At 36.4% G+C, this 26,590-nt stretch overlaps 2 protein-coding genes and 1 non-coding gene across 3 annotated transcripts; 2 read left to right on the top strand and 1 right to left on the bottom strand.

Moving 5' to 3' along the window:
- The first annotated feature begins 1,342 nt into the window (after positions 1–1,342).
- On the top strand, positions 1,343–4,222 carry LOC103860752 (RHOMBOID-like protein 7). Its single transcript, XM_009138423.3, has 4 exons — positions 1,343–2,978; positions 3,217–3,544; positions 3,628–3,881; positions 4,020–4,222. Exons 1-4 carry the CDS (start codon positions 2,716–2,718, stop codon positions 4,120–4,122), a joined length of 948 nt encoding a protein of 315 aa, XP_009136671.2. The 5' UTR covers positions 1,343–2,715; the 3' UTR covers positions 4,123–4,222.
- Positions 4,207–7,555, bottom strand: LOC103860743 (protein IQ-DOMAIN 14). Its single transcript, XM_009138410.3, has 4 exons — positions 6,800–7,555; positions 5,415–5,627; positions 5,231–5,308; positions 4,207–5,023 (listed from the first exon to the last, which is right to left on the bottom strand). Exons 1-4 carry the CDS (start codon positions 7,379–7,381, stop codon positions 4,406–4,408), a joined length of 1,491 nt encoding a protein of 496 aa, XP_009136658.1. The 5' UTR covers positions 7,382–7,555; the 3' UTR covers positions 4,207–4,405.
- Positions 7,556–24,287: 16,732 nt separating this feature from the next.
- Positions 24,288–24,394, top strand: LOC117129084. The gene has a single exon (XR_004452654.1). It is a non-coding gene; the product is annotated as a small nucleolar RNA R71 (small nucleolar RNA).
- The last annotated feature ends 2,196 nt before the right edge of the window (positions 24,395–26,590 follow it).

Here is a 26,590-nt window from a genome sequence, read left to right as displayed (position 1 = left end):
AGAAAAAAGAAAAAAAATAAAAAAAAAATAAAAAAAATAAACACCCCAAATGGGGTGCTGGAATAAAGATGCTCTAATGAAACTAAACTAAACCGAATCAAAACATAGGTTCTCACCCCTAATGAAACTCTTTAAAATTATATTATATACTGCTACTATAGTGAAGGTAATTCTATTATATATTGCTATTAGAGTAAAATGGTATCAGATTACAATTGTAGCTTTAAGTCAATAAGAGTAACAATCCAACTTCTCTATTTACTAAAATAATTTCATGCTACTAGTTTCCACAAGTAGTCATTTCACGCAAATAGTGAAATTAAATAGAGAAGTGAGAGACGACTTTTACAAGTCAAGTTTTCAGCAGTTTATGATGAATCTTCTTCACCGATTAGGGGTTTTCCACATACCGGACTGTACTTTTTTTTCTGAAGAAAGCATTCATAAATCACGGCAAAGGAGTCAGATCCACTTCGTTTGATTTGTTTCACGGCGGGTTGGCTGCTTTTTTAAAAAAAATTGACATGCATAATTCCCACATAAATAATGGATATAACTGGAAGCATTTATTTGGAATAAAAATTCCTAAATGCTTAATTATTTTACATTCCAATAATTGTTTATCAGTTATAATGAAAAAAAATAGAAAGTATATTACATTTCATTCCAACTATTTCGGAAAAAAAAATTAACTTTCATTTGAAAAATCATCTATACTATTATTTGAGAAGTGAATTTGCTGATTTGTCATGTTTTCATAATTTTAGGTAATTTTGCTTATTTATCATGTTTTTATTAGTTTTTAGCTAAATCACTGATTTATTATTAGTTTTTAGTTGAGTCAAAAATTTATTAATTTTAAAAATACCTTTATTAAATCTTATATATAATTTAAAATGAATTTTATTTTAATAATATTATTTTATATGTTATATTAAATATTTAGTTAATTTTTCTTATTTGTTATATTTTGTTAGGTTTTAGACTTTTAGCTAGGTTATTGATTTATTTTTAGTTTCTAACTTATTAACTAATTTATTAATTTAAACAATACTCTTAATAAATTTTATATATAATTTAAAAAAACTTTTATTTAACAGTATTAGATTTATATGTTATATTATATATGAAATAATTTATTATAAAATAATATAAGATAATTATTAAAAAAACATATTAAAATAAGATAAGTTATGTATATATTGTGTTGCTATTTGGAAATAATATTTTTATTATAAAGTTAAAAAACTAAGATACCAAACAATTTATAATTAAATATTAGCAAGAAAAAACATTTATATAAAAATATTTTCTAAACTATTTCTAAGATATGAGTGTTTTAAAAAATTTAACACAATAATAAATATATATTTTGAATGAAAAATATTTGACATATATAAATACTTTGATGTTTGATTTAACTATTTGAAAATATAAATAAAAAACTTATGATGTTGGTTTTAGAAGATTATGCCCGCATGTGCGGACAAAATATCTAGTTCGAATTAAAAGAATAAGATGAGAGTAGTTTTGAATACGACGAAGGTTCATAAAATACAATTTTAGAATGTATACGACTAACTTACTCGATTGGATCCGCTTTATTGATCTATTTTATTGATTTAATCTAGTTACTTGCTCAATTGAATCCATTTTATTGATTTATAACAATTCACTTATTTTGATTTTGAAACTCATATAAATTATTTCTAAATCCACTTGTCTGATTTTTAAAATCTTAGATTTACCAAAGATTATTTAAATCTTAAGATGATTTGTAAATCCATTAAAATACTAGAACCAATAACCCCTCATGTCCTAGTAATAGATTTTTTATCCTTTGTTGATGTATAGTTATATCAAGATTTCTGTTACAATCACTCTAATTTACAAACAAACAATGTGAACATGTCTTTGCTTGGGAATCTTCTAATTGTTTTTTTTAGTGGCTGGCAGGTTATGGATCTTCTAGTTATTCTTTAATGACTACCAGGTCATAAATTCTCACCTCCATGCATTTTTAGAAGGAAACAGTATCATATTATTTTATTTTATTTTGTTAAAAAAACTGTTATGGGTAAACTTTTGATAGAGAGTTTCTAGTGGTTCTCAAAATCCAGGAAAACACAATAAAAAAAAAATTGAGAGACATAGTACCACTACCACCGGCTGCCAAAAAATCGAACCTCTGTCAAAAAAACATCTGTGAGAATGGGGCCCACTACGATCCTACTAGATAATTAAGAGTTTTTATCCAGTAGTTCTTTAGTTGATGGGAAACCTCTAATTGAGCTAATTGTCTTCTAAATTTTCTACCAAAATGTATTTGAAAACATTACGTCATAATGTCTGGATTGCCACAATAAAAAAAACATTACTTTTTTTTTTTTTTTTTTTTTTTTGTCTGGTTAATTATGCTATTACATGTGTATATAAAAATAGTGTTTACTGTAGCACGTACATGCATATCAATTTTTTCTAAGAAAAAAATCATTACAATTGGCCTAATTGATTCGTTTTCAGATTTAATAAACAAAAAAAAAACTCATGACAGCAGTTTTTCTCTGTTCATAGTTACATGTCTAAAGCGGTTTGTTCTTGTGTAAAAAAAAAACAACGTTGAATTTTTCTTTGCAGAAGCAATCAAAGTTCTTGCCAAAATGCAGAGTTTTTAATTGCGTTAAGCTATAGCAAGAGTACGAGAGATAGAGAGAGATGCTGTCCACGGCGGAGGAAGATCCTGAAGTAGGAGGAACAGAGCGAAGAGTCGGTAATCGCGGTGACGAGACGACGCCTGACGTACGATGGACGTCGTGGCTGATTCCAGTGGTGGTGGTTGCCAACGTCGTCATTTTCATTTCGGTGATGTACGTCAACGACTGCCCTCACAAGAGCGATCGATGTCTCGCAAAGTTCCTCGGACGTTTCTCCTTTGAGTCTTTCAAGAAGAATCCTCTGCTTGGCCCTTCTTCCTCTACGTGAGTGATTCCAACATTTGTATCATCTGATCTCTATTTAAGGTTTTTTTCGTTTCCTTGCTACTCAAGTTACCAAACATTCTATCCACATCTAGGTCAACCGTCAACGCCCCAATAAGATTCTATTTTTAGATTTTGATCATTTCATTTGAGCAGAGGAGCTCTGTTATGACAAATTCAGACACAACATTATTAGTTAATAGGTTTGGTTCTGAGTTAAACTATTAAAATTTTGCAGATTGGAGAAAATGGGAGCTTTGGCATGGGGGAAAATAGTTAACAAGCGTCAAGGTTGGAGACTCTTAACATGTATGTGGTTGCACGCCGGTGTTATCCATTTGCTAACAAACATGTTTTGTGTCGCCTTCATTGGATTTCGACTCGAACAACAGTTTGGTTTTGTTCGAGTTGGGACAATCTATCTTGTGTCAGGCTTCTGCGGGAGCATACTGTCTTGTCTGTTTCTTCAGAATGCCATATCCGTCGGTGCTTCAAGCGCCTTGTTTGGACTCTTAGGAGCAATGTTATCAGAATTATTAATCAATTGGACTACCTATGACAACAAGGTATGTTCAGAAACCAACTTCTTTTTGCATTGAGCATAAGAAACTCTTGAGTCCATTGTGCTGATTACTGATTATTTTTGTAGGGTGTGGCTCTGATAATGCTTTTGGTGATAGTTGGTGTTAACTTAGGATTAGGTACACTTCCTCCTGTTGATAATTTTGCTCACATTGGAGGTTTCTTGGGAGGGTTCCTTCTCGGTTTTCTTCTCCTGATTCATCCACAGTTCGAATGGGAGGAAAACGGAGTTTCTCTTGTTCCCGGTTCGATTGTTAAACCGAAGTACAACACATGCCAATTCGTGCTTTGCATAGCTGCATCCATTGTCTTTGTTGTCGGGTAAGCTTCAGAACTTTCTTAGTCCTTCATGATACTAATTACCACATTTGATTAACTCAATCCTACCCGTGATCTCTAGTACATACATTTGATTAGCTTACTAAATCGGTATTTGGTTTGAATAATACCAATGTGCAGGTTTGTTACTGGGTTGGTGTTACTATTCAGAGGAGATAACTTGAACAGATATTGTAAGTGGTGTCATAAACTTAGCTACTCTGTAAAATCCCAATGGTCATGACAATTTTTTTCTTTAGTGTTAGATTGCTTTCTTTCTTTTTTTTTTGTAATTAACCCGATTCTTTCATTTAATTTTTAAAGCATATACAATAATAGTGATTTATATATGTCAACTAAAATGTTATGATTAAGCATGTTCTATTTGCATAATTCACTCAGTCCAAACTACAAAGATAGTGAACAGCAAAGGTTCAATCCACTGATCTACAACAAAACCGGGTTTAACCGGTTCTCCACTTCTACATTTGATTATTATCACAACCAGACCAGTCCCTCATATTTTCTTAGTACCGATAACTAATTGGCATCCCTAGACGGTCCAACCGACCTGAACCGGGATAAGCCTTGTTCATGAAACTAGCGTGCAGAGCAGAACCTGACTTCGTATCACCACCACAGTATGGCACGTCAACAAATCCAAACCGTTTCGACGAAGACTGATCGTAAAATAACTGAGGGCGTGACTTTGGGGCACTAGCAGACCGGGCCTTGGCCCTAGAGGACTCTGTACAAGCCATGTAGCTTGGATGGTCCGCGTAGCAGCAGCTCTTAGTGCAATCGCTCGGTGCAATAGAACTAGCCGTGAAAGCACTGCGTTTGCTTACGGAAGTAGCTGAGTATAGCTGAGGACTGTTCTCTGCTGTGAAAAACTGGTTGACAGTCTCTTCATGTGACGAGGACGGGCTAAAAGGCATGGCGTAAACTGGTCCGGACCGGCCTGAGTTGTCTAGGACGAGGTGGGATGAGTAGAACAAGTCCGGTCTGCTGCGTCTTGTGTGAAAGCTGTTGTGTTTCCTGTCGATTTCAAGGATCTTTTCTTCTTCGTTCATGGCTGTGAAAACTTCTCTGTGAGCAGAAGTGTACGGTTTGTTGCTGTTGTTGTTTGCCTTAGAACCGTTCCTCTGAAAAATTGTAACCCAATCTCTTACTTTAAGTAGTAGTAGGAGTCACAAATAAATAATAAAAGAAATGTAAAATGGATAAGCCTAACTAACAATATAAACCTAATATGTTTTGAACATAAGTCATGTTTGTAACTAATATAATATATAAACCAAAAATTTCATATTAGTAAGCAACTAAATGAGGAGAAACTGAAAATGTAATACCTTGAAAAGATGAGAATGACCGAGCTTGGAGCTGCGAGAAGAGATAGAATGCTCAAGTTTTTCCGGCGTTGGTGGACCCTTAATGGATAAACAGAGTTGTTAAGGTGGAACCTTGAACTAAAAGGCATGTTCTAGTCTTCTAGATTAAATAAGAAGAATCTTAAGAGGCTTTAACCATGCTTACGGGGTTTTGGAAGTGAGAAGATTTGGTGTTGTTGGATTGAGAAGAAGAGGATTCAGACGTGACAATAACCCGAGAGGCACGGACACGAGCCTGGGCTCTAACCAAAGCATGCATCCTACGCAGATGGACTGACATTCTCTTTCGTTCAATATGGCCTCTAACTATAGCTTGAAGCCTAACCAGTCCCTTGAGTGCCCTTAACGCTCTCCTTGCCTGATTAAAATTAATCAAAAAAACAAAATCACAAAGAGCAAAATCAATCCTACAAAGGTCAATTAGTGTTGAGCACAAGCTCTTATTATGGATAGGACCACAAAAGCATATTGAATTTCAAATAAACATTACTTTTGATAGAAGTTGGCGCGTAAAGGAAGACAAAAATGCTAGTCGACCTTTGAGGAAATTGAACTTTCAAATATTCATTCACGAAGAATTCAAGAAAATTAAATACATGAAATGATGAAGACATTTATACCATTACATGTATTGTTACTCTCTCTACAATAGGAAACATGAATCATCTAATAATGAAAGACTTTCCTGTCGATGAGTTCACATTTGGGTCTGAATTGTCTTACACACACACTATTGTCTTAAACACTCCAACAAAAAAAAAAGAAATATAAGATTCGCCCATTAACTATAAAGTAGGCCTGCATTGAAATATTAATATACATATGTAAATTAGCTACGTCTAAGCCTATATACTGAACGGAATTAATAGACCAACTATAGCAAGCCACCATCACCATGTAATGATGAAGTGGTCCGGAGGAGAAAACATTCACAAACCAATAGAACAAAACTTCAACTACTTCGTATTGGTTGATGTTTGCTGGATCTTCCACTGGCTATTTCTATGAAAATATTTCATTTAATTTGGTCAGCAATGACTTTCGACTTGAAAATATATATTATTTCCTCACATTTAAACGAAAGCATTCAACTTGTTGAGGGTCGGCAACTCTAAATTGTTCGAACCGGAATCAATTTAAACAAATGGTTTAGCAGAAAGCAATACCTAACCGGTGAGCCGGTGAATATAAGAATTAAGGAAAATAGCAAATATATGTTTTGGTTTTCAGCAAAAAGAATTACTTTATACGAAGGATTAGTGTCTAAACACTCGTCTAGGGGAGAGGGAGCACCAGAAGGTTTACGACATCGGAAAATGTTATATCGACGTTAATCCCCGCGACTTTTTTAAGAAATCTATAAACAGTTTTATTTTAATACTCCTACGCAATATTAGATATATAAAAAAAAAATTATGGAACCTACAAAAAAATAGTTATAGTAGTATATTTCTAAATAAAACTTCGGAACAAAGAGTAAAATAAATATTTTACCAAAACAAATCATAAAAGAGGAAGAATAAAATTTACCAAATAACCGCGAAATGCGGATTGTATCTTAATCGCCGCAAGATCTTCACGAACGCCGCGGCCACTTCCGTGCCCGTCGAACTTGCTAACATACGCCGGCACGTCCTCGAACCCGTTGCTAAAATGCGCAGTGACGGGACTACGCATAATCCTTCCGCTCTTGCTCGTGAGCCTAACGACCGCAGCTGCCGCATTAGCGGCGTTGACGGCGGCTTTAGCAACAGCAGCAGTCGCGGCGGCCACCGCAATCGCATGCTTGGCGGAATCCTCGTCACCCTCATCCTCCCACACAGGCTTCTGTTTCCGCCTCCGTCCTTGAGACGACGGAGACGACTGGTGGTACGGAGACGGAGATGACTTGGGGTAGTATGATGACGGTGGAGGAGTAGAGTTCGGTAGCGACGAAGGAGGAGGAGGATGCTGATTCGGCGGTGCGGTTCCTTTTTCGCGTTTGGATTTGACGAAGCTCCATCGGCGTTTTGTGTAAGAGCGAGAAGGCGTCTCGAGTGATGGATCCGGGTAACCCGGTTCGGTTTTTTTAAGTCCGAATAGATTCCTAAACCACCGTGAAGCTTTTCCCATAGTGTGGAAACTTTAGTCAGACGAATGAAACGATGGCGTTTCCTCTCGCCGGAGTTTTGCTCAGTTTCTAGAGAGAGAGAGAGCGCGGAGATAAAGTGAGAGCTTGTTTGAGTTAAGTAGTCGCAGCAGTTGACAACAGTGTTTTTAACTAGAACCACGCACCTCACTCGCGCGTGTGAATCACAACCTCTCTATCTCTTTTCCCGGGAAATTTCGTTAATCTCTATTTATTATTTTTTTCTCTATTTATTATTGGGATTTTTGCAAAATTGACCTACAACTTAAAGTCAAACACAAAACTAACCTCCTTTTTTTTTGAAAATTGGTTTTGCCCTATTCACCCCACAAGTTCATATAATTTACGAAAATGCCATCAATTATTTTTTATTTTATTTTTTCGAAAATGACATTTTTACTCTCTCACGCTCATCATCTTCAAGTAATTACAAGATTGCCTTTGTCATCAATACCACAACCACCATGAACAACCAATTTGAAGCTCTTAATGCTCCCAAAATCGATTTACCCTTCTTCTTTTTCCATTCTTGTGAACTAAACACAACATATCACTCACTTTCTCTCCATAATGAGCTAAAAAAACCCAAGATTTTGATTCTAAAATTTTTATGGTTCATAAAGTCATAGAAGCTAACGATTATGGGTGGGTGACTTTCGTTTGTGATTCTGTGTGCTTGGAGAAGCCTTATGTATGCTAAGGAACTTATCTCACCAATTTAAGGTATGACATCGAGTTTTTTTCCAGATCTGTTCGTCAGACGACTTACTTGGGAAGTCGTCTCGCTGTAGACGACTTACCTTTCAGTCGTCTGGCTGTAGACGACTTACCTGGAAGTCGTCTGGTCAACGCAGAGGTTATTTTTGCAATTGACTTTGAAATCTGTAACCTGAGACGACTGAAAGTTAAGTCGTCTACTATTGTTTGGTTTCAAAAAAAAATTCCAAAGAACCTAGACGACTTACATTTCAGTCGTCATAGGTTAGTTTTGTATTTGACTGGATAATTTCAGAAGTTTGACTTCCCCAGACGACTTACATTTCAGTCGTCTGGCGAAAATTAAAATAATAATATTTTTTTTAAAGTAAACGACTTACAATTAAGTAGTCATAGGTTAGTTTTGCAATTGAAAAAAAAACTTCAAGATTTAATTATACACAGACGACTTATAATTCAGTCGTCCACCAGACGACTTAATTGTAAGTCGTCCAGGACTTTTTTCCGAGATTCTGGTCAAACCTCGTAAATCCTGGACGACTTACATTTCAGTCGTCTCGTGGACGACTGAATTATAAGTCGTCTGTATATAATTAAATCTTGAAGTTTTTTTTTCAATTGCAAAACTAACCTATGACGACTTAACTGTAAGTCGTCTACTTTTAAAAAAATATTATTATTTTAATTTTCACTAGACGACTGAAATGTAAGTCGTCCAAAAAGTCAAACTTCTGAAATAATCCAGTCAAATGCAAAACTAACCTCTGACGACTGAAATGTAAGTCGTCTAGCTTTTTGGAGTTTTTTTTAACCAAACAATAGTAGACGACTTAACTTTCAGTCGTCCGAAATAACAGATTTCAAAGTCAATTGCAAAAATAACCTCTGCGTTGACCAGACGACATATAGTTTAGTCGTCTAGACAACTTAGATTGAAGTCGTCCGCGTCTTCTCCACTAGTTTTTAAGTCTTCTACGTTAGTTTTTGAATAACTTGTATTTTTAAGAGTGATAAGTAACTTCAAGATATGTAAAACTCATATTTACAAAATATGTTCTCTCCCTTAGTTTTACTAAATTTGACTAAGTTTTTCAATGCAAACTTATAAAAAATATGATATGCTTTGACTAGTTACTATTATTTGTTTCCATCTCTTACCAACATTCTTGTTTATTAAGATGAGAAAAAGGCCATTAGAATTTATTATTGCATATGAGAGATCCAAAGATAAGAAAAAGGCTACTGAAGTCTATTATTTCATTGATTTGTAAATGTGTAAACACATTGTTAGCACATTTAATACATCTTGGAAAACATTATTACTGATTTTACAAAAAAATCACAACTAAAAGAGTATACATGCAATTCACAAAACAGACCACAAACAAAACTATTATAGATCATTCATCTACAAAGACAAGCTTGGATTCCACTTGAGTAGACAAGACCAGACAACTTTTAAGAAGTCCAGACGACTTCTAAGAAGTCCAGACGACTTCCAGGAAGTTCAGACGACTTTGCCAGAAAACTTTTAGGAAGTTCAGACGACTTCCAGACGACTTTACAGGAAGTCCAGACGACTTTTAGGAAGTCCAGACGACTTCCAGACGACTTCCAGACGACTAACAAGTAAGTCGTCCCAGAAGTCTTCCAGATCTGAAAAACCTGCATATTAAATCCAGATCTGGAAAACCTGCATATTCAAAAACGTTCAAATGGCTTAAAACAGAAAAAATGAATGGAAGATTAGATGAATCTACCTTTACAGAACACACAAAAATACATATCTAAAAATAAAAGATCTACCTTTAAATTAGTGGAAGATGAGTACCATCTAATTAAAAACCTGCAAAAAAAAAAAAGATTAGTAACAAAGACATGAGACAAAATTGAAAAATTCATATAAAGTTTGGTGTTTTCAAGTCAAAGAGATTAGAGTGGGTTTGGAGAGTTTTAGTTTGGGAAAAAAGTAAGAACTTTATACAACAAGAAGTTACCAAATGAAAAAAAATCAGACATAAGAACTTACCAAAACGCTCAGAAAAATCCAGACGACTTCCTAGAAGTCCAGACGACTTCCTAGAAGTCCAGACGACTTCCTGGAAGTCCAGACGACTTCCTGGAAGTCCAGATGACTTCCTAGAAGTCCAGACGACTTTGTTAGAAGACTTCCAAGAAGTCCAGACGACTTCCAGACGACTTCCAGACGACTAACAGGTAAGTCGTCCCAGAAGTCTTCCAGATCTGAAAAACCTGCACATAAAATCCAGATCTGAAAAACCTGTATATCCAAAAACGTTCAAATGACTTAAAAATAGAGAAAATTAGTGGAAGATTAGATAAATCTACATTTATAGAACACACAAAAATACATATCTAAAATTAATAGATTTACCTCTAAATTAGTGGAAGATGAGTACCATTTGATTAAAAACCTGCAAAAGAGATAGATTAGTAAGAAATACATGAGACAAAACTGAAAAATTCATATAAAATTTGGTGTTTTCAAGTCAAAGAGATTAGAGAGAGGTTGGAGAGTTTTAGAATGATGAACATTACATTTTTGTTGCAGCCATTTGAGAGGAGGAGAGAGAATGTGTAAATTTTTCTTTTTATAGGGAGACAAAAAATCTAATTAGATTAAATATTTTTGACTCAGACGACTTCCTGGACGACTTACATTTCAGTCGTCTGGTGAAGAAATTAAAACAGACGACTTACATGTAAGTCGTCCAGTTTAATATTTTTAGCGGGAAATTAAATATTTTTAGCGGGAAACTAAAATAGAAGACTTCCCAGACGACTTACAAGTAAGTCGTCTGGACGACTGAAATATACGTCGTCCGGATAAATTATTCAACAGACGACTGAAATATATGTCGTCCACACCCTAAACATAACCCCTAAACTTAATTATCTAATTAAACACTTCATAAAACCAAATCAAACTTGAAAAGTGTTTACTATACACAAACATAAACACATATAGGTGAAAACTAATTTTTGAAAAAAATATTTTAGTTTTCCAAAATCTAACCCTAACAATACATACAATACTACAACATATGTTTGCCAAACTCCTAAACCAAAGTATTTCATGATTCACTACTTTCACTCATCTATCTTCAAAACAAATCAATTTTATCATATCTTAATTTATATTAGTTAAAACTGTTTATAATTACTTGATTTTTATTTTTTACGCATCAAAATATTTTTTTACAAGATTTATAAATTATTTTTAAAATAAACTGGTACCAGACGACTTACACTTCAGTCGTCCAGACGACTTCCAACATCTCAGACGACTCAGACGATTTACTGGGGCTATATTCGTAAAAATGGCTTCTGTTTTTTTGTTTGGTCACAAGGGGCTGAGCTGTAATTTCACTAGGCTTTTAGGTTAGTTTTGCATTTGATTTAAGTTTGGGTATAGGTTTGGGATTAAAATCAAGTTGTGGGTTAGTTTTGGCAAAAACCCTTTTATTATTTTATTTAGAGAGCGTTGTGTAAGTTCTTGTATTAACAACACTTTAGATTCACTTCTGACTCAAAAAAAAAAGATTCACTTCTGACTTGGTACTAATTGTGACCTGTGAGCTTCAAGTCAAAAAAAAAGATTTACTTATTGCACAAAAACAAAAAATTCACTTCTGACTTGTGAGCTGTGTTATATGTACTTATATATCTACTGATCTACACATTAACAATAAATACATATAATGCAAGCCCTCTGTAACCTAATAAATTTGATTTTAGTGAATGTGTTGTTACATTATATTTTTGTCATGTGAATCTGAAAAATATCATGGTGACTCCAAAGAACAGAGAGATGACAAAAAGCGTCAATACCTTTTGCTTAGAGATGGACCACACTATAATCCGATACGGACCCATACCCGATGATGATGCACCGTAATCCAATGGCTGATAATAAAACGTTTTTTCCCATCACCATCACGTTTTTATGGTCCCTACTCCGTTTCTCGTCTCTTAACGGGGTCGCGCCGTCCGCTGCACCGTCGTTTTGTGTACATGGCAATCGAAGTCGGATTACAATTCTCATAGTATTCGTTTTTTTTGTTTGTTTTCTTTCTCTTTTGTCTATCACGCATTTAAAATGTTTTGTCATCAGATTTATGTAGATGTTAAAAATTTTGGACTTTATAGGGAACAATAGACTGGTTATTTTTGGCTGCAATGCTATTCGTGATAGCTGTATGATTCTACGAACGAGAAACTATATGAGATATTCGATTTTTATATATATAAGTAAATAAACATTACGAGATTTGTCCTTGGCACCTAAATCACAATGGACATTAGAAGATATTACGACAAGAGATGGGACTAGTTAAACTAGTTGTGTGTACTGGATTTTTACTATGTCAGAGATCTTGGATACCATCAATTTTAAAAAACAAAAAAAAAAACTAAATACAGACAACTATATAGATTTAATTATATGTCCACCATGTTGTATTTCTACGCCAACTAAAAATATTGTGGAATGATATAAATGTATACGAATAGATATTTGTATATTGTAAAAGTTATTATATTGCAAACATCAGATAAGCATCCTGGACTAGTACTTATTGTACTTAAAACGTATCAAACAAACAATTCAAAGAACAGCTTTATATCGTGACAGTCGGACTAAATTCAGAGCTAAATTAATGAACCAAAATGAACTTACTTACGAACTAGGGTGAGCTGTGAATCTTCATTGTTTTCCAAATGTACAGCCGTAATTAACAAATGAACAAAAACTGTTAAAAACACTGTTAACAAAGATATGTCTTAAAGTACATCATAATGAATCCAATGGTTCACGTGTAACCACTTTGGAGAATCTAACTCGTAGTCGCGAATGGAAATAAGTAATTGGACCGACAATTAATCCACTGGAATCTTCGGTATTGCCTCATGCAAATGAGAAAGAGACATCACAGTTCACAGAGGCTCAGAGAGATGGAAGAAGAGGCATCAGACCGAAAGGCCGTATTTTGCCACGTTTCATACAAGTACAAAAAGTGGAGCCTACATGAATCTTAGTTGGTCGTAAATAGTGGACTGCGAGACTGCGAGTGGACGGTTGTTGTGGACTTTGGTCAACGCTTCTTCGTGTATGAACCCGTCGTACGTGTCTCTCGCAGATGGTCAAATATTCCAGCGGAATTATTGTTTGTTTCCCCAAATAAATAGTAGCATTTGTTAGCCAAGAGACTAATAAATGTCAAGATTATGACTATTGTATGATACTGAGTAGTAATAGCTAATCAGTCATATAGTCGAAGCAGGAAATCTGGATAGGAACTAATCAACGAAGATTATGATTTATTTACAAGATTAGGTGCACCTAATAACAAATCATTATGACTAATATGAAGCATCCAAAGTTGTTTTCGTCGTTTTTCCTTCATGTAATGAGATTACAAATGAAAATCCGAAACTCATCTACAAGATCAAAACTGTCATTAGAGGTTGAATTCAATCCTTCACGCCTTGCAACAACAACGAATTTTATTTTTATCGTCGAGAGAATGCGCACCGGTCGTGGTTAAGTCGCATACAGTCGGATAAAATTTGGAATGTTCAATCAAATTTTCTGTTTGATTTTTATTTTCCAGTTTTTTAAGATTAAAATTACCATCTTAGTTTCTTAAGTGTGTAAGATTATACATAATCAATGAAATACAACTGATTGCAAAAATCATAAGAATGATCTAACTAAAGAAACAAATGTTCACCATGATTGCTGTCGCATATAGAGTTTTATTTGATATCAGATGAAATATATTATTAATTTAAATTACATATACAATCACTGTATTCCGCTGACGTAGTATTCCGTATAAGAGACTGCTAGGGATGACTCGTTATCACTCAATCACACCTACAAGGCAAAGCTGCTACGACTCGTTATAATATAAAGGTAAAGTAAAGATGACATTTCAATTGAAATGCTACGAAACACATACAAGGCAAGAGCTTTTTTTTTTTAACAATACAGGGCAAGAGCTAAGAGTCTAAAAGTTCTGTTGTCTAGAGGTCACAAGCATGTGTTTGTGAACTCAATATTACTACTATGCAACTCGATGTGATTTGTTCTGACTTACCCAGACAAATAGACACACATCTTCATCCCCAAAAAGAGATTTATTTCTTTCAATAACTTTTCTCTTTACGCACATGCATGCACATACACTCGATGATACACTCACAAATCTATGTATCCCTTGCTTTAATATACAAATTATGATTAATATCGCGTCTATTTCAAGATGCTGAATTGAGTAATTACAAATAAAAATTAAAAGAAAAAAGATTTACGTAGTATTCTAGGCTTCTGGGTGGCTCTTATAGTAGGTGCTGAGAAGCTACAGACGACGCAGTGATGGGAAGCTGTAAGAGAGAATAAAAAGGCAGAAGAGGCAAAGCTACGCATTGTCACTGTTCACTCTTCATCTTCTTCTTCTCTCTCCCCCAGACACCAACTACATTCCAAATCACAAAAAGCCACCAGTCTCTAGTTTTCTCTTGTGATTCTACATTTCATCCTTTTGTTATTTAATTTTACATATGTGCCCTTCTCTTCAATACAAATTTTGGTTTACAACTTAACATTAAACCGAACCGGAAAATCATTTTTCTTGCAAACCGATCTATAACACAGAAATTAGAATAAACAGAACCGACACCAAATTTTAAACCAAAGAAAAAGAGTCGGACCAAAATAATTTATCAAACTAAACCGGGAAATCTATTATACATCTTTTTGAACTTTTCATAAATCTATTATACATCTTCCAAAACTGCAAAAGATAAACGAAACTGAAGGCCTTTGTAAGCGGTTAACCAAAATTTTATGATGGACCTTTCTACTTCATTTTCAAATAAATGAAAATATATAACTAGTGTGACATAATCCAATGAGAAACTTTGTATAATTAACTAATCAGAACAAGTCCTTTGCAACCATCCTCTAACAATGAACCGTTTACCTTTTCAGTCCTCGTCTTCTACCCGACCCGACCCCGCTAAAAGGAACAGGCTCATCATCTGGCCAATTATTTCCTTCAAATGAAGGTCGTCTTACTGGATCACTGTTCCATCAATTTATAACAAAGATCATAGAAAGGCCGTCCAGAATAATCTGAAGGAATGTTTAATGATGCAGTATATACATAAATAAGCCATACGTTTGCCAACAATCCTGTATTATGGAAGCAATCCATGAACCCGACAACTCCAACAACCTATTTAAACTAGGTCAGAATCTTTCTGATAATGCTATAAGTCTAATAAGAACAGGATTTGAAAGGTACCTAGATTGAGTTTAGACGGTCCCATGGTATAAAAGTAGTCATTAGCTATTTAGCATAGGATGACTCCAAAGCTGAACAAATCACACCTGTTACAACAATAGTAATTATATTTGCGTTCGGTCTTCCATGTTAAATGTGTCACAAGAAAGAGAGTAAGGAAGGGTTAAAATTATAACGACGGATTCTCATTTGAAGGTTCATTACCGAGAACTTCAGGGCATCCACAGATCCACTGCGGTGCACATAGAAATATATAATAATGGTTAGTTACAGTAATCTAAGTATGTATTTTTTGTGTGGATTAAACTGAGACGGCTTACTGTTCCTTTGCCCGATTTAGTGCTTAAGAATGTTGCGGTCTTGCACTTTGACAGCCCAAAGTCTCCAACCTACAGTAGGTAAAAATTTGTAAGTAAAGAGGCTAAACTCATGTTTACAGGACTTTCATGAGTGTGACTTGTGGAGTAAACTGAAGCCGTTTATCTGTAGTACCTTGACATATCAGTTTCTGTCGACTAGAAGATTGGAAAATTTCAAGTCTCTATGTATTATTGGTGTATTTCTGCGGTGTAAGTAATTCATTCCCCTAGCCTGCAACAACAATGGGAACCTATAATCGATTTATGAAATGAGTTTAGCTTATAACACGAGACATTAACTGTCCTACAAAATGCCAATGAGAAGACTAAAGTCTTCTTTAAGTTTACAGACAAAAGACATAGTTTTTGAGCCATACTTTTCAAAAGTTGTGGAGGCAACAGCCGGAACATTTTCATTTCTGCTCCTAGAATTCTGATTTGCTTAGACGCCTTCTCGGGTTAGCAGACAACAGCGTAGCAAACAATCATTCATATTACACGCTAATCCAACAACAACAAAAGGAAACAAAAAACCTATGTGGTTCAGAATGTGAAATTTACAGGTTTGAATCAGTTAATGAAATCTGTGGGATAACTGGAACTTGTGGTCCTGCGTCAATATGAGGCCTCCGAAGGTGCCATTGGTGCTTTCTCAACTTTGATTCATGTCTATTACCATGTTCTTGTTGCTGATGCTCACTTACTCAACGGATGCATCCCATTAAAGAGTGTTGCATTGCTTTGATACAGTAAAAACACCAGAAAGCTCTCCGCGTTCATACACATGACTCTTAGTCACCAGCGCCATGAAGAGCACACATGTTTTCTTCTAATTCAAATGAATGGAGTGGAATTTTATGAGCTCTTGATTTAAACCAAAGCATCTACAACCGCACCAAGAATACACATGAATATTAAACCATGCATGTGTATCAGGCCTTACCAGAATGTAATTTCTCCAGACCCAGCTGGATGTCACATGAATCGTGTGTCCCATTGAATCGATAATAGAGTAGAGGCCAAAACGGTAACATTAATTTGACTGAATTGGTGGGCGAATGGTGGTAGCATTGACTGAATGAACATCAGTATGTTTTACTCCTTTCTTCTGTTCCTTAATATTACATATTCTAAAAAAAAAAATTGTTTTAAAAAGATCTATTTTTTACATTTTCAAGACATCTTTTATTAACTAATTGCAAATTTCAAAAAACTTAATTGCACTTACTGATTTTTGATTGGCTTAAAATTATGAAACAAAGATAAACACAAAAACTATGCAAATTTAATATGTTTTATTAAAATGTGTGAAAAACTAGAATATGTAACATTAAGAAACAGATGGAGTAGTGTTTAAACAATTTATTACAATCTCTTTTTCGAAGAATTCTCCAGTGTTGGCCTTTTAAAATATTTTTTTTTAACTTTACATATTCCATTTAAGTTCTCGAAATTATCACTGATTAACTATAATTACTAAACTTTGAAAAACTAAAAAACATACTATTTAAAAGATATTAAAATAAAATATTTTCTTATTAAAATATAATAATATATAGTCAAATATAACTATAAATATTATAAAAATTGGTAATAAAATATTTTAGTCATAATATTGTAAAGAAAATATAACGATATGTACTAAAATATGATATATATATATATATATGTATATATATAAGGTTTTTCATGTATTTGTGAGACATATAATTGTGGAGATCAAAGTCAAAGTAAATACTCCATCCGTTTCATTTTAATTGTCGTTCTAGGTTCATGCACACAGATTAAGAAAACATATGATTTTGTATATTTCCAAAATAAAAACACAATTAGCTATACACCTAACCATATTTCAACCAATAAAAAAATAAAGTGGAAAATCTTATTAATAAATTTTGCATTGAAACTTTAAAATAACATTTATTTTGAAACGGAATTTCTTTCCTACAATGACAATTAAATCGAAACTGAAAGAGTAGTATTTTAAGGGGATATATTAACAATGCCTCATTAAATTATAAGGTGTACTATTTGCATCCTTTAAACTTAAGGGAATAAAAGGCTCTTGTAAGACAAAACCCCTTAAAAATAAAGGATAAGAAGCTGTTGGAAATGCTCTTGCAGAACAATAATGAATATAATTGGATTACGAAATGAAGTTTTCACAAAGTTTTCAGATCTTTAGAAACATAAAAAATAAATGAATGTTTTGCAAGTCAATCAATACGAATAATAGTTAGAACTACTGTCGCTACAAGGTTAAGAATCTTTTAACTATTAACATGTATGCAGGATCTAGATGAGTTTTCTCATATTGTTGAAAGTTAACCTACATTTGGACTATGAATATATAAATGTTAATAACCACAAATGTGAAGCATAATAACCTTTTTTATAAATCATGTATTTTCCTCATTTGCAGTAATTTTCGACTTTACAAGATTGTGAAGCCTAACTTACAGGCTGATAAACTTTCATAAATAGATGTATACAAATTTTCATTGGAGACGTCGTCTAGTTGGTTATAACGAGCATGCTATGCAATCAAACAGATTAATCACTTCTTCATCAATCTTATCAAATACACAGATTCATAAAAACAGATACTGCCATATTCTAGGCATGCTTTTGGCAATGAGGAAAGTTCATCGACTATAAGTCTAAATATCTAGATAAGGTCGGTTTAACGAGCAAAACAATAAGCATTTCTCTTTTAAAAAAAATTCTTATTATCTAATAAGGTTGATGAAAATATACAAATTTGTTTGTTTTATTGAGCTTGAGACTGGGCTATAAAAGGAAACTTTTCCGATGTAGAGTCCAAATATTTATCATCTTCGAATCAAAAGAGCAGTTTATATTCGTTGCTCTTGTAACATATATGCATGTTATTTTAACTCTATAGTATTCGAATATAGAGAGTCCAAATATTTATCATCTTCGGAACTTTGGGAATTAAAAAGATATTCTTCACTTTTTGTGACAGCATAAAAGTTAAATCTGAGGGGTTTTATGCACTTTTATTCAAAACACAAGAGTGGCTACTTCCATTGTTTTTTTTAATCTATCACTGTAGGTGTCTTTAGAATTTAAATTGATTAGTATAATAATCAAGATCCGAAAGAATGAAGGGAAATTAGCATGTATAACCATAAAAAAAAATATAATTCAACAAATAACCATATGAACTCTATGGTTAGAATATACAATATACTTTTATATAATATTACAATATCTACCCTTAAACAATTTCAGCTTTTGATTCTTTTCTTTTTTCTTTTATTTTTCTTTTTTTATCCCTCTCATTTTATTTGATCTATATTTTATTTATCAATACAATTTAACAAAATAATAATATTATACTAAATCATACATTTTTTTTACATATACTTTATTTTAAATTTTCTCAAACGAATATAAATCTATCAATCGACCATCACTCCTCTGTGCTGGATATTAATTTCTCTGCAGGGGCCTTGTGCAGTCAATCCCCTACGGGCGGTCGTCCGTCGTCGTAAAGTAGTCTTTCAGTATAGATGTGATGCCCTAGTAGCTTTTTCAAGGGAACTTAGGAAGAAGTTGACAGACTTGCTGGATGCATGCTTTATCCAGCATACTGCTGACTGTCCGAGAAGTGTTCTGCTGAGGTAAGAGAAAGCAGATGAACAACTCCATGTGAAGAGAAGAGAGTTTGCGAAGGAACCGGACCGCTCACAGTAGTTCTACCTATAAAAAAGATCATGAAAGAGGGTAGGGAGCTGGGCGATAATAGCTTCTCTGCATCCCCAAGCGTGCTGCCCTCCTAGCCACGCGCCTCCTGATATTACGTGTATACGCACACCAAATAACCTAATGTGCACACTACCACAATCGAATGGTATGTCGATGTAGCACTTTAGGATCGAATCCACAGAGACCAACAATTACACTTTATCCTTATGGAATCAATACTTAGCTAAAACAATGATGGGGTTTTGATTTGTGGGTAACGTGCAAAACAAGTAAATAATGTAAATGTGAATTCAACTTAAAAGAAGCCAGCCTAGGGTTACTTCATCAGGTGCTAATACTTGTGAGATAAACAATTATTCAAGCGCTATAAGAACAGGTCCAGAACTCGGATCACTCAAGTAGAACAGCCCACTGTCGTGGAACTGCCCCCTATGCTGATCGGTCTTGATACCTAAACTCTCGTTTGGATCAAGCCCCGACAGCAAGCAATAGAGATCAAGTCCGATAGGTTCACCAAACACCCTAATATCTACTTTCGCTGATTAGGGATGCTAGGCTCATTCATAACAGATCTAGCAACCTGTTACACGGTTAATGAACAGGTTAAACCTAGGATCTAGCATTAAGCGGCCAGATTAATGCAAGCAGTAAGGATGGATATGAATGAAGACAATAATATGATTCACTTATCTATGTTTAGCTCACATGATTAACACCCTAGAACCCTAGACTAGCTAGCCGACTACTCAGCCATGACACAAGAAAACACAAGCATCAATACTGAATAATACTGCATAAAAATAACAGAAACAAAAAGAGGGTTCAGGATAATCTTCTCTAGGCGAGAGAGATGGAGCCTTCTCCCTTTACAAAGTAGCAAATCCTCAAATCCTAAAGTCTCCAATGGTTTTCTTCTGTCTAGAATGGCGTAGAATGATAAAAAGAAACCGAAAATATGATATATCAAAGCCACAGGCGGCTGGGAGAGAAAATAGGGATAATTAGGGCAAATCCCGTAATGATTGTAGTTTCCTAAAAAATCTCTGCCGCTGGAACACTCACTCGGAACAGTCACTTGGGTTGCTCCGCTATCCGGAACAGTCATCAAGACTGTTCTGCGTGAAAACCACCAAATTGCATTGTTTTCTGCCTCTTTTGTTCCAGCTGATCCATCTCCCATCCAATGCAACTCCAGACCTGTAATGACTCCAAAAGGACTAGGAAGACTCGATAAAGACTTGAAAACCAATTTAAAAGCATATATACAAGATGTATAAAACACCATATATCAATTCCCCCAGACTTAGATCCATGTTTGTCCTCAAACAATGTCAAGTATCAAGAACAGGGAGAAAGGTTTGAAAGTGTGGGAACTCTCCTATTCTCAGCAACCATACTTTAACCACGAATCTCTGAACCATACAAGCAGAAAACTAGGACAACACACCCTTACCGGAACCCCACTGACTGCTGTTCAAAAATCGGCTCCATACTCTTCATCTCAAACCTGAAAAAGCAACACTATCGAGACAGAACTCCCTACATTCATTTAAGAGTAGCGTGAGCTTCTCATCACAGGCATCATTCAGGGTAGACGGTCTAGGTGTGGAACAGGCTATTTAATGGTGGAGTTAAGAGTGTTTAGGGGCTACCATTTCATTGAAGAGGATGCAGGATATCACACAAAATGGCAAGAGAGGATAGATCCATTGATGTCCACAGCCTCTACTCGTTTTTGCTCTATCTGGTGCGACTGTTCTGATGACGGAACAGGCAACTGATTGTTCTGCTTTCCACTTTCCTCTACACACTCTTCAATACTTGGTACCAACTTCTTGCTCGACCTTTCCAGTGGCTCCATGTTTCTTTTCTTTCTTCTCCTTCTCCATCACTTTTTTTTTTTTTTTTTTTTTTTTTTGAAGACTGATATGGTGATGTGACGAAGAAGGAGGTAACACATGATCGTTCTGAGTGCCACTGGTGGTTCTGATTTCGCGACCATTCTGGCTCTCCACCCCTGCTCTTGGTTATAAAGCGGTTGCTCCCTTATCTGCTTGTTCTCCGTTCTGACATAATTTCTGCAGCAGTAACGAGTAGGAGGCTGCGTTGATCCTTTCCTCTCCGACCTTTTTGCACATATCTGCACATATGACACTGAAAAACAAATGCATGAAGGTGGAATAAAGGCTAAGGTGCAGGGTGGGAACTAGCTAAAGATGAGCTAGCCACTCAGGATCAGCAAGATGGATAAAAAGGATAAGAAGTCCTGAGTGTGTTCTCGTTTCCCTGATCTAATGCCCATAACAAGAAGAATTTCAGTCAAGATTAGGTTCAAGTAAGGTGGAGTTAAGTCTACCCAGTGTAACCTGATCGGCTGAGAACTTCTGGAGAATCAAGTGAGATATGTCAGGGTGTTCCAGGTCCACATGTGTGTCTTTCGCCACTGCTAAGGTCACTGAATAAGATAACTAAAGCACGAGGTGGTCAGTGATCAACACAGAATAAGGTCCTAATTTCCACAAAGTTTTGACTGACTCAATAAAAACTGACTCATATTGACCCAAAAGAAAAACAAAAGAAAGAAACGAGTTAGTAAACGACGAAAACCCTCCCCCAGACTTACTTCACAACGTCCCTGGTGTGAAAATAAATCAGAGAGAAGGTGAAATCAAGAATAAACATTTTTTTTTGTTCGAGATACTTACCTGGCGCGGAGCAGCCTGACAGAGCAAGACGCGGTTGCTCCGGTAAAGGATGCTCTGGAATGAGAGCAGCCAGCTGCTTGCTCCAGTCAAGGGTCTCGAATTTTCTGATTTCTGACCTGAGACTCAACAAACTAAAAACAAAAATAAGTAAAAAGAAAATCCTAATGTTAATGACACTCACCAGTGGGTTGCCTCCCACCAAGCGCTTGGTTTAAGTCTCTAGCTTGACTTGGTGACTGGGATCAGTCGGGTTGAGCAGGAGGGCTTGTTCCAAAACAAGCTCCACAATCAGACATGTTCAGCTTCAAAACTCTGCTCAACAACCCTTTCACAGCAGCTTCCCCTTTCTCCTTCAGCTCATGTGTGAGAATAGCTCTGACTTTAGAGAACGGTTTAGAGGTACCTTTGCACTTTACCTCATACTCAATGGAGTTCTCATCACACTTGAGAGGTATCAAAGTCATTGAAGGATCTCCCTTGATCCTTTTCTTCTGGACTTTCTGTTTCACCCTTGAATTCCCTCTGAATTTAGTAGGATCAGTGCTAGGATCTTCATCAGAGAACAGCCTGCTCTCACCCTTATCACCATGCTCCTTTTCTGGAACAACTTTCAGCTTTTCTACATCAAACACTGAGATGCGAGAGGCGTGTGATGAGGAAGATCTGGTGGGTACAGCCTTGTAGAAAACTTTCTTGTTGATGTTGGAGAAGCAGACTCTCTTGTTGGGCATATCGATGGTTGCTCCAACAGTAGCCATGAATGTCCTTCCAAATATCAAAGGCATCTCATGATCCTTGTTCATCTCAACAACTTGAAACTCAGCAGGAACAATGCATTCCCCTACTTGAACATGAAGGCTGCGGATGGTTCCATATGGGACTGCTCTGGAAGAGTTTGCAAAGGTTAGGGTCAGCTGAGAACGCTCAACATCAGCAATACCCAAATCGTCTACAATAGCCTTTGAGACGAGATTCACACAAGAACCAGAGTCACACAGAGCATCCTTGAAGGTTGTTCCTGCGATGGAGCATGGGAAAACAAACTTTCCAGGATCATCAACCTTAGGCAATACCTTCAATGCTGGTGTAGACAGTGCTTTGATATAGAGAACCTTGATCTCCTCTTGAGTCTCTCTACAGTGTTTAAAGAACTGGAGCAATGGACGAATCTGCAGAGCATCTTCGAATGCAAGTTCTTTAGGAAGCCTTCTCACCATCTTGTTAAACCCTATCAGCTGCTCTTCACTAATGGGATCCATCAGATGTCTAGGTGGAATTGGATAGGGAACCTTGGGAACATAGACTCGAGATGGGGGAGTCTCAGCAGGTTCGCTAGGAGCAGTCACTCCAGGGCTAGCAGACTGCTCTGCTCTATCTTCTGCGCCTGAAGCAGTCTCAGCAAACGGCTGCTCTATTGCATTACAGTGCTCAGTCCTAGGATTTTTATCAGTTCTTCCAGGAAGCGTCTCTTGTTGCCTCTTGACACTCTCAACTGTTTGAGCAAGCTGAACATCGATCTTTCTTATATGGATCGCAAGATTGTCATACTTGTTATTCAGCTCAGTGAACATGTTGCCCATCCTGGTGTCTATTTCCGTGGTTACCTGATTCAACGCCTTGGCCTGAACCTGCTGACCCTGCAACAGCTGTTGCATCATCATACCCAGACCCTTCAGCTCATCTGGTTGACTGTTCCCGTTAGCTGGAACAACATGCGGATTGCTCTGCGGTTGTCGCTGGTTCTGGTTCTGAATATGCCCGGCCGTAGGTTGTTCCATGTTGAAAACGTGTCCTTGGTTGTTTTTCAGTAGCTGATCAACCTTGGCAGTCAGCTCATCTATTTTCTGGGCGTCAGAACTGTTCCCTTTCATGGAGCAATCACTCTCCTCTTTCTTATTAGCTGAGCTAGCAGCCATGTTCTCAATCAGCTTAAAAGCTCCATCAGTGGTTTGAGTCATGAAATCTCCATTGCTCGCAGAGTTTAGAGCACCTTGGTATTTCCAGTCCACTCCATCATAGAAAATGTCCAGGAGATAATCATCATCAAATCCATGGTGAGGACATTCTCTGCGATAGTCATTGAAGCGCTCCCATGCGTCGCAGAAAGGCTCATCAGTGAGCTGTTTGAAGGAGGTGATCTTGTTCCTCAATGCAGCTGTTCTCGCCTTAGAGTAGAAATAACTGAGGAACGCTGATCGGACCTGTTCCCATGAAGTGAGAGAGCCAGTAGGGAGAGAGTTCAACCACCGTGCAGCTTTTCCATCAAGAGAGAATGGGAATAACATGCACGTGATGTAGTCTGGTGGAACACCATTCACGCGAGTGAAACTGCAGACTTTTTCGAAGCTCTCAATATGCTCCATTGGAATTTCTGTAGAGAGACCAGAGAACACCTTTCTCTGTACTAGACCAATCAAAGCAGGCTTGATCTCGAAGTCCTGCCTGGTGCAGAGTGGAGGAACAATGGCAGAGCGCGTAGTAGGGATGTTACGCGGAAGGTTTCTCTGCCCGATTGGAACAGTCTGCGCCTGTTGTTCTTGCTGCGCGAGAGCAGCCTGTTCAGCAGCATCCTGCTGAGCTTGGATGGTCTGCTGCATTTGTAGCATCTGCTGCTGCATGAGTGCCATAGCCGCAGCGAGATCATCCTGATTGGCGTGATCACCCATAGTGGTGTCAGTTTGCCTTGGCTGTTGACGATTTGTTCTTTCTAACCTTGCTAGCTCCTGGTTGGTAAATGTAACTAACTCTCCTTGTGCGTTTCTCCGAGTATGTCTACTGGTCATGCACCTGGAAGATTAGCTGCAACAAAAAGGATAAGGCAAGTTAGAGGTCTTAGACTAAATAAATAACCGAAAAATAAAGGTAAAAAGATGGTCCCCGGCAACGGCGCCAATTTGATATTACGTGTATACGCACACCAAATAACCTAATGTGCACACTACCACAATCGAATGGTATGTCGATGTAGCACTTTAGGATCGAATCCACAGAGACCAACAATTACACTTTATCCTTATGGGATCAATACTTAGCTAAAACAATGATGGGGTTTTGATTTGTGGGTAACGTGCAAAACAAGTAAATAATGTAAATGTGAATTCAACTTAAAAGAAGCCAGCCTAGGGTTACTTCATCAGGTGCTAATACTTGTGAGATAAACAATTATTCAAGCGCTATAAGAACAGGTCCAGAACTCGGATCACTCAAGTAGAACAGCCCACTGTCGTGGAACTGCCCCCTATGCTGATCGGTCTTGATACCTAAACTCTCGTTTGGATCAAGCCCCGACAGCAAGCAATAGAGATCAAGTCCGATAGGTTCACCAAACACCCTAATATCTACTTTCGCTGATTAGGGATGCTAGGCTCATTCATAACAGATCTAGCAACCTGTTACACGGTTAATGAACAGGTTAAACCTAGGATCTAGCATTAAGCGGCCAGATTAATGCAAGCAGTAAGGATGGATATGAATGAAGACAATAATATGATTCACTTATCTATGTTTAGCTCACATGATTAACACCCTAGAACCCTAGACTAGCTAGCCGACTACTCAGCCATGACACAAGAAAACACAAGCATCAATACTGAATAATACTGCATAAAAATAACAGAAACAAAAAGAGGGTTCAGGATAATCTTCTCTAGGCGAGAGAGATGGAGCCTTCTCCCTTTACAAAGTAGCAAATCCTCAAATCCTAAAGTCTCCAATGGTTTTCTTCTGTCTAGAATGGCGTAGAATGATAAAAAGAAACCGAAAATATGATATATCAAAGCCACAGGCGGCTGGGAGAGAAAATAGAGATAATTAGGGCAAATCCCGTAATGATTGTAGTTTCCTAAAAAATCTCTGCCGCTGGAACACTCACTCGGAACAGTCACTTGGGTTGCTCCGCTATCCGGAACAGTCATCAAGACTGTTCTGCGTGAAAACCACCAAATTGCATTGTTTTCTGCCTCTTTTGTTCCAGCTGATCCATCTCCCATCCAATGCAACTCCAGACCTGTAATGACTCCAAAAGGACTAGGAAGACTCGATAAAGACTTGAAAACCAATTTAAAAGCATATATACAAGATGTATAAAACACCATATATCACCTCCTCCTTCCCTTTGACCAATGCCATGATGCTCATAGGCAGAGCTAGCAATCCAGACCGTATTGAAAAGGTTCCTAAAACACATGAGGAATGATAGGATCTTTCGGAGTATATTAGTGCTCCAAAGAAGTCCAAAGTAACTATGCCTTTCTCATGACAAAAAAAAACTATGCCTTTCTCAGTCTGGTTAGGCTTTCCGGAAAATTTCTTTCAAAACATATGTTATTTACACTAATATAGCATTATAT

Source organism: Brassica rapa, chromosome A01 (assembly GCF_000309985.2).
Source record: "Brassica rapa cultivar Chiifu-401-42 chromosome A01, CAAS_Brap_v3.01, whole genome shotgun sequence".
Taxonomy (NCBI): domain Eukaryota; kingdom Viridiplantae; phylum Streptophyta; class Magnoliopsida; order Brassicales; family Brassicaceae; genus Brassica; species Brassica rapa.
Note: the sequence above shows the minus strand (reverse complement) of the source record. Positions and strands in the feature narration are given on the sequence as shown.

Bases quoted from the DNA above. Each gene is read 5' to 3' on its own strand.
- LOC103860752 (XM_009138423.3), top strand. From the start codon at position 2,716: ATGCTGTCCACGGCGGAGGAAGATCCTGAAGTAGGAGGAACAGAGCGA. The intron at 2,979-3,216 runs GTGAGTGATTCC...AAAATTTTGCAG, and splicing joins CTTGGCCCTTCTTCCTCTAC to ATTGGAGAAAATGGGAGCTT. The intron at 3,882-4,019 runs GTAAGCTTCAGA...ACCAATGTGCAG, and splicing joins TCCATTGTCTTTGTTGTCGG to GTTTGTTACTGGGTTGGTGT.
- LOC103860743 (XM_009138410.3), bottom strand. From the start codon at position 7,381: ATGGGAAAAGCTTCACGGTGGTTTAGGAATCTATTCGGACTTAAAAAA. The intron at 5,628-6,799 runs GTAAATTTTATT...AATTTTAATCAG, and splicing joins CCGCATTTCGCGGTTATTTG to GCAAGGAGAGCGTTAAGGGC. The intron at 5,024-5,230 runs GTATTACATTTT...ACAATTTTTCAG, and splicing joins GTCATTCTCATCTTTTCAAG to AGGAACGGTTCTAAGGCAAA.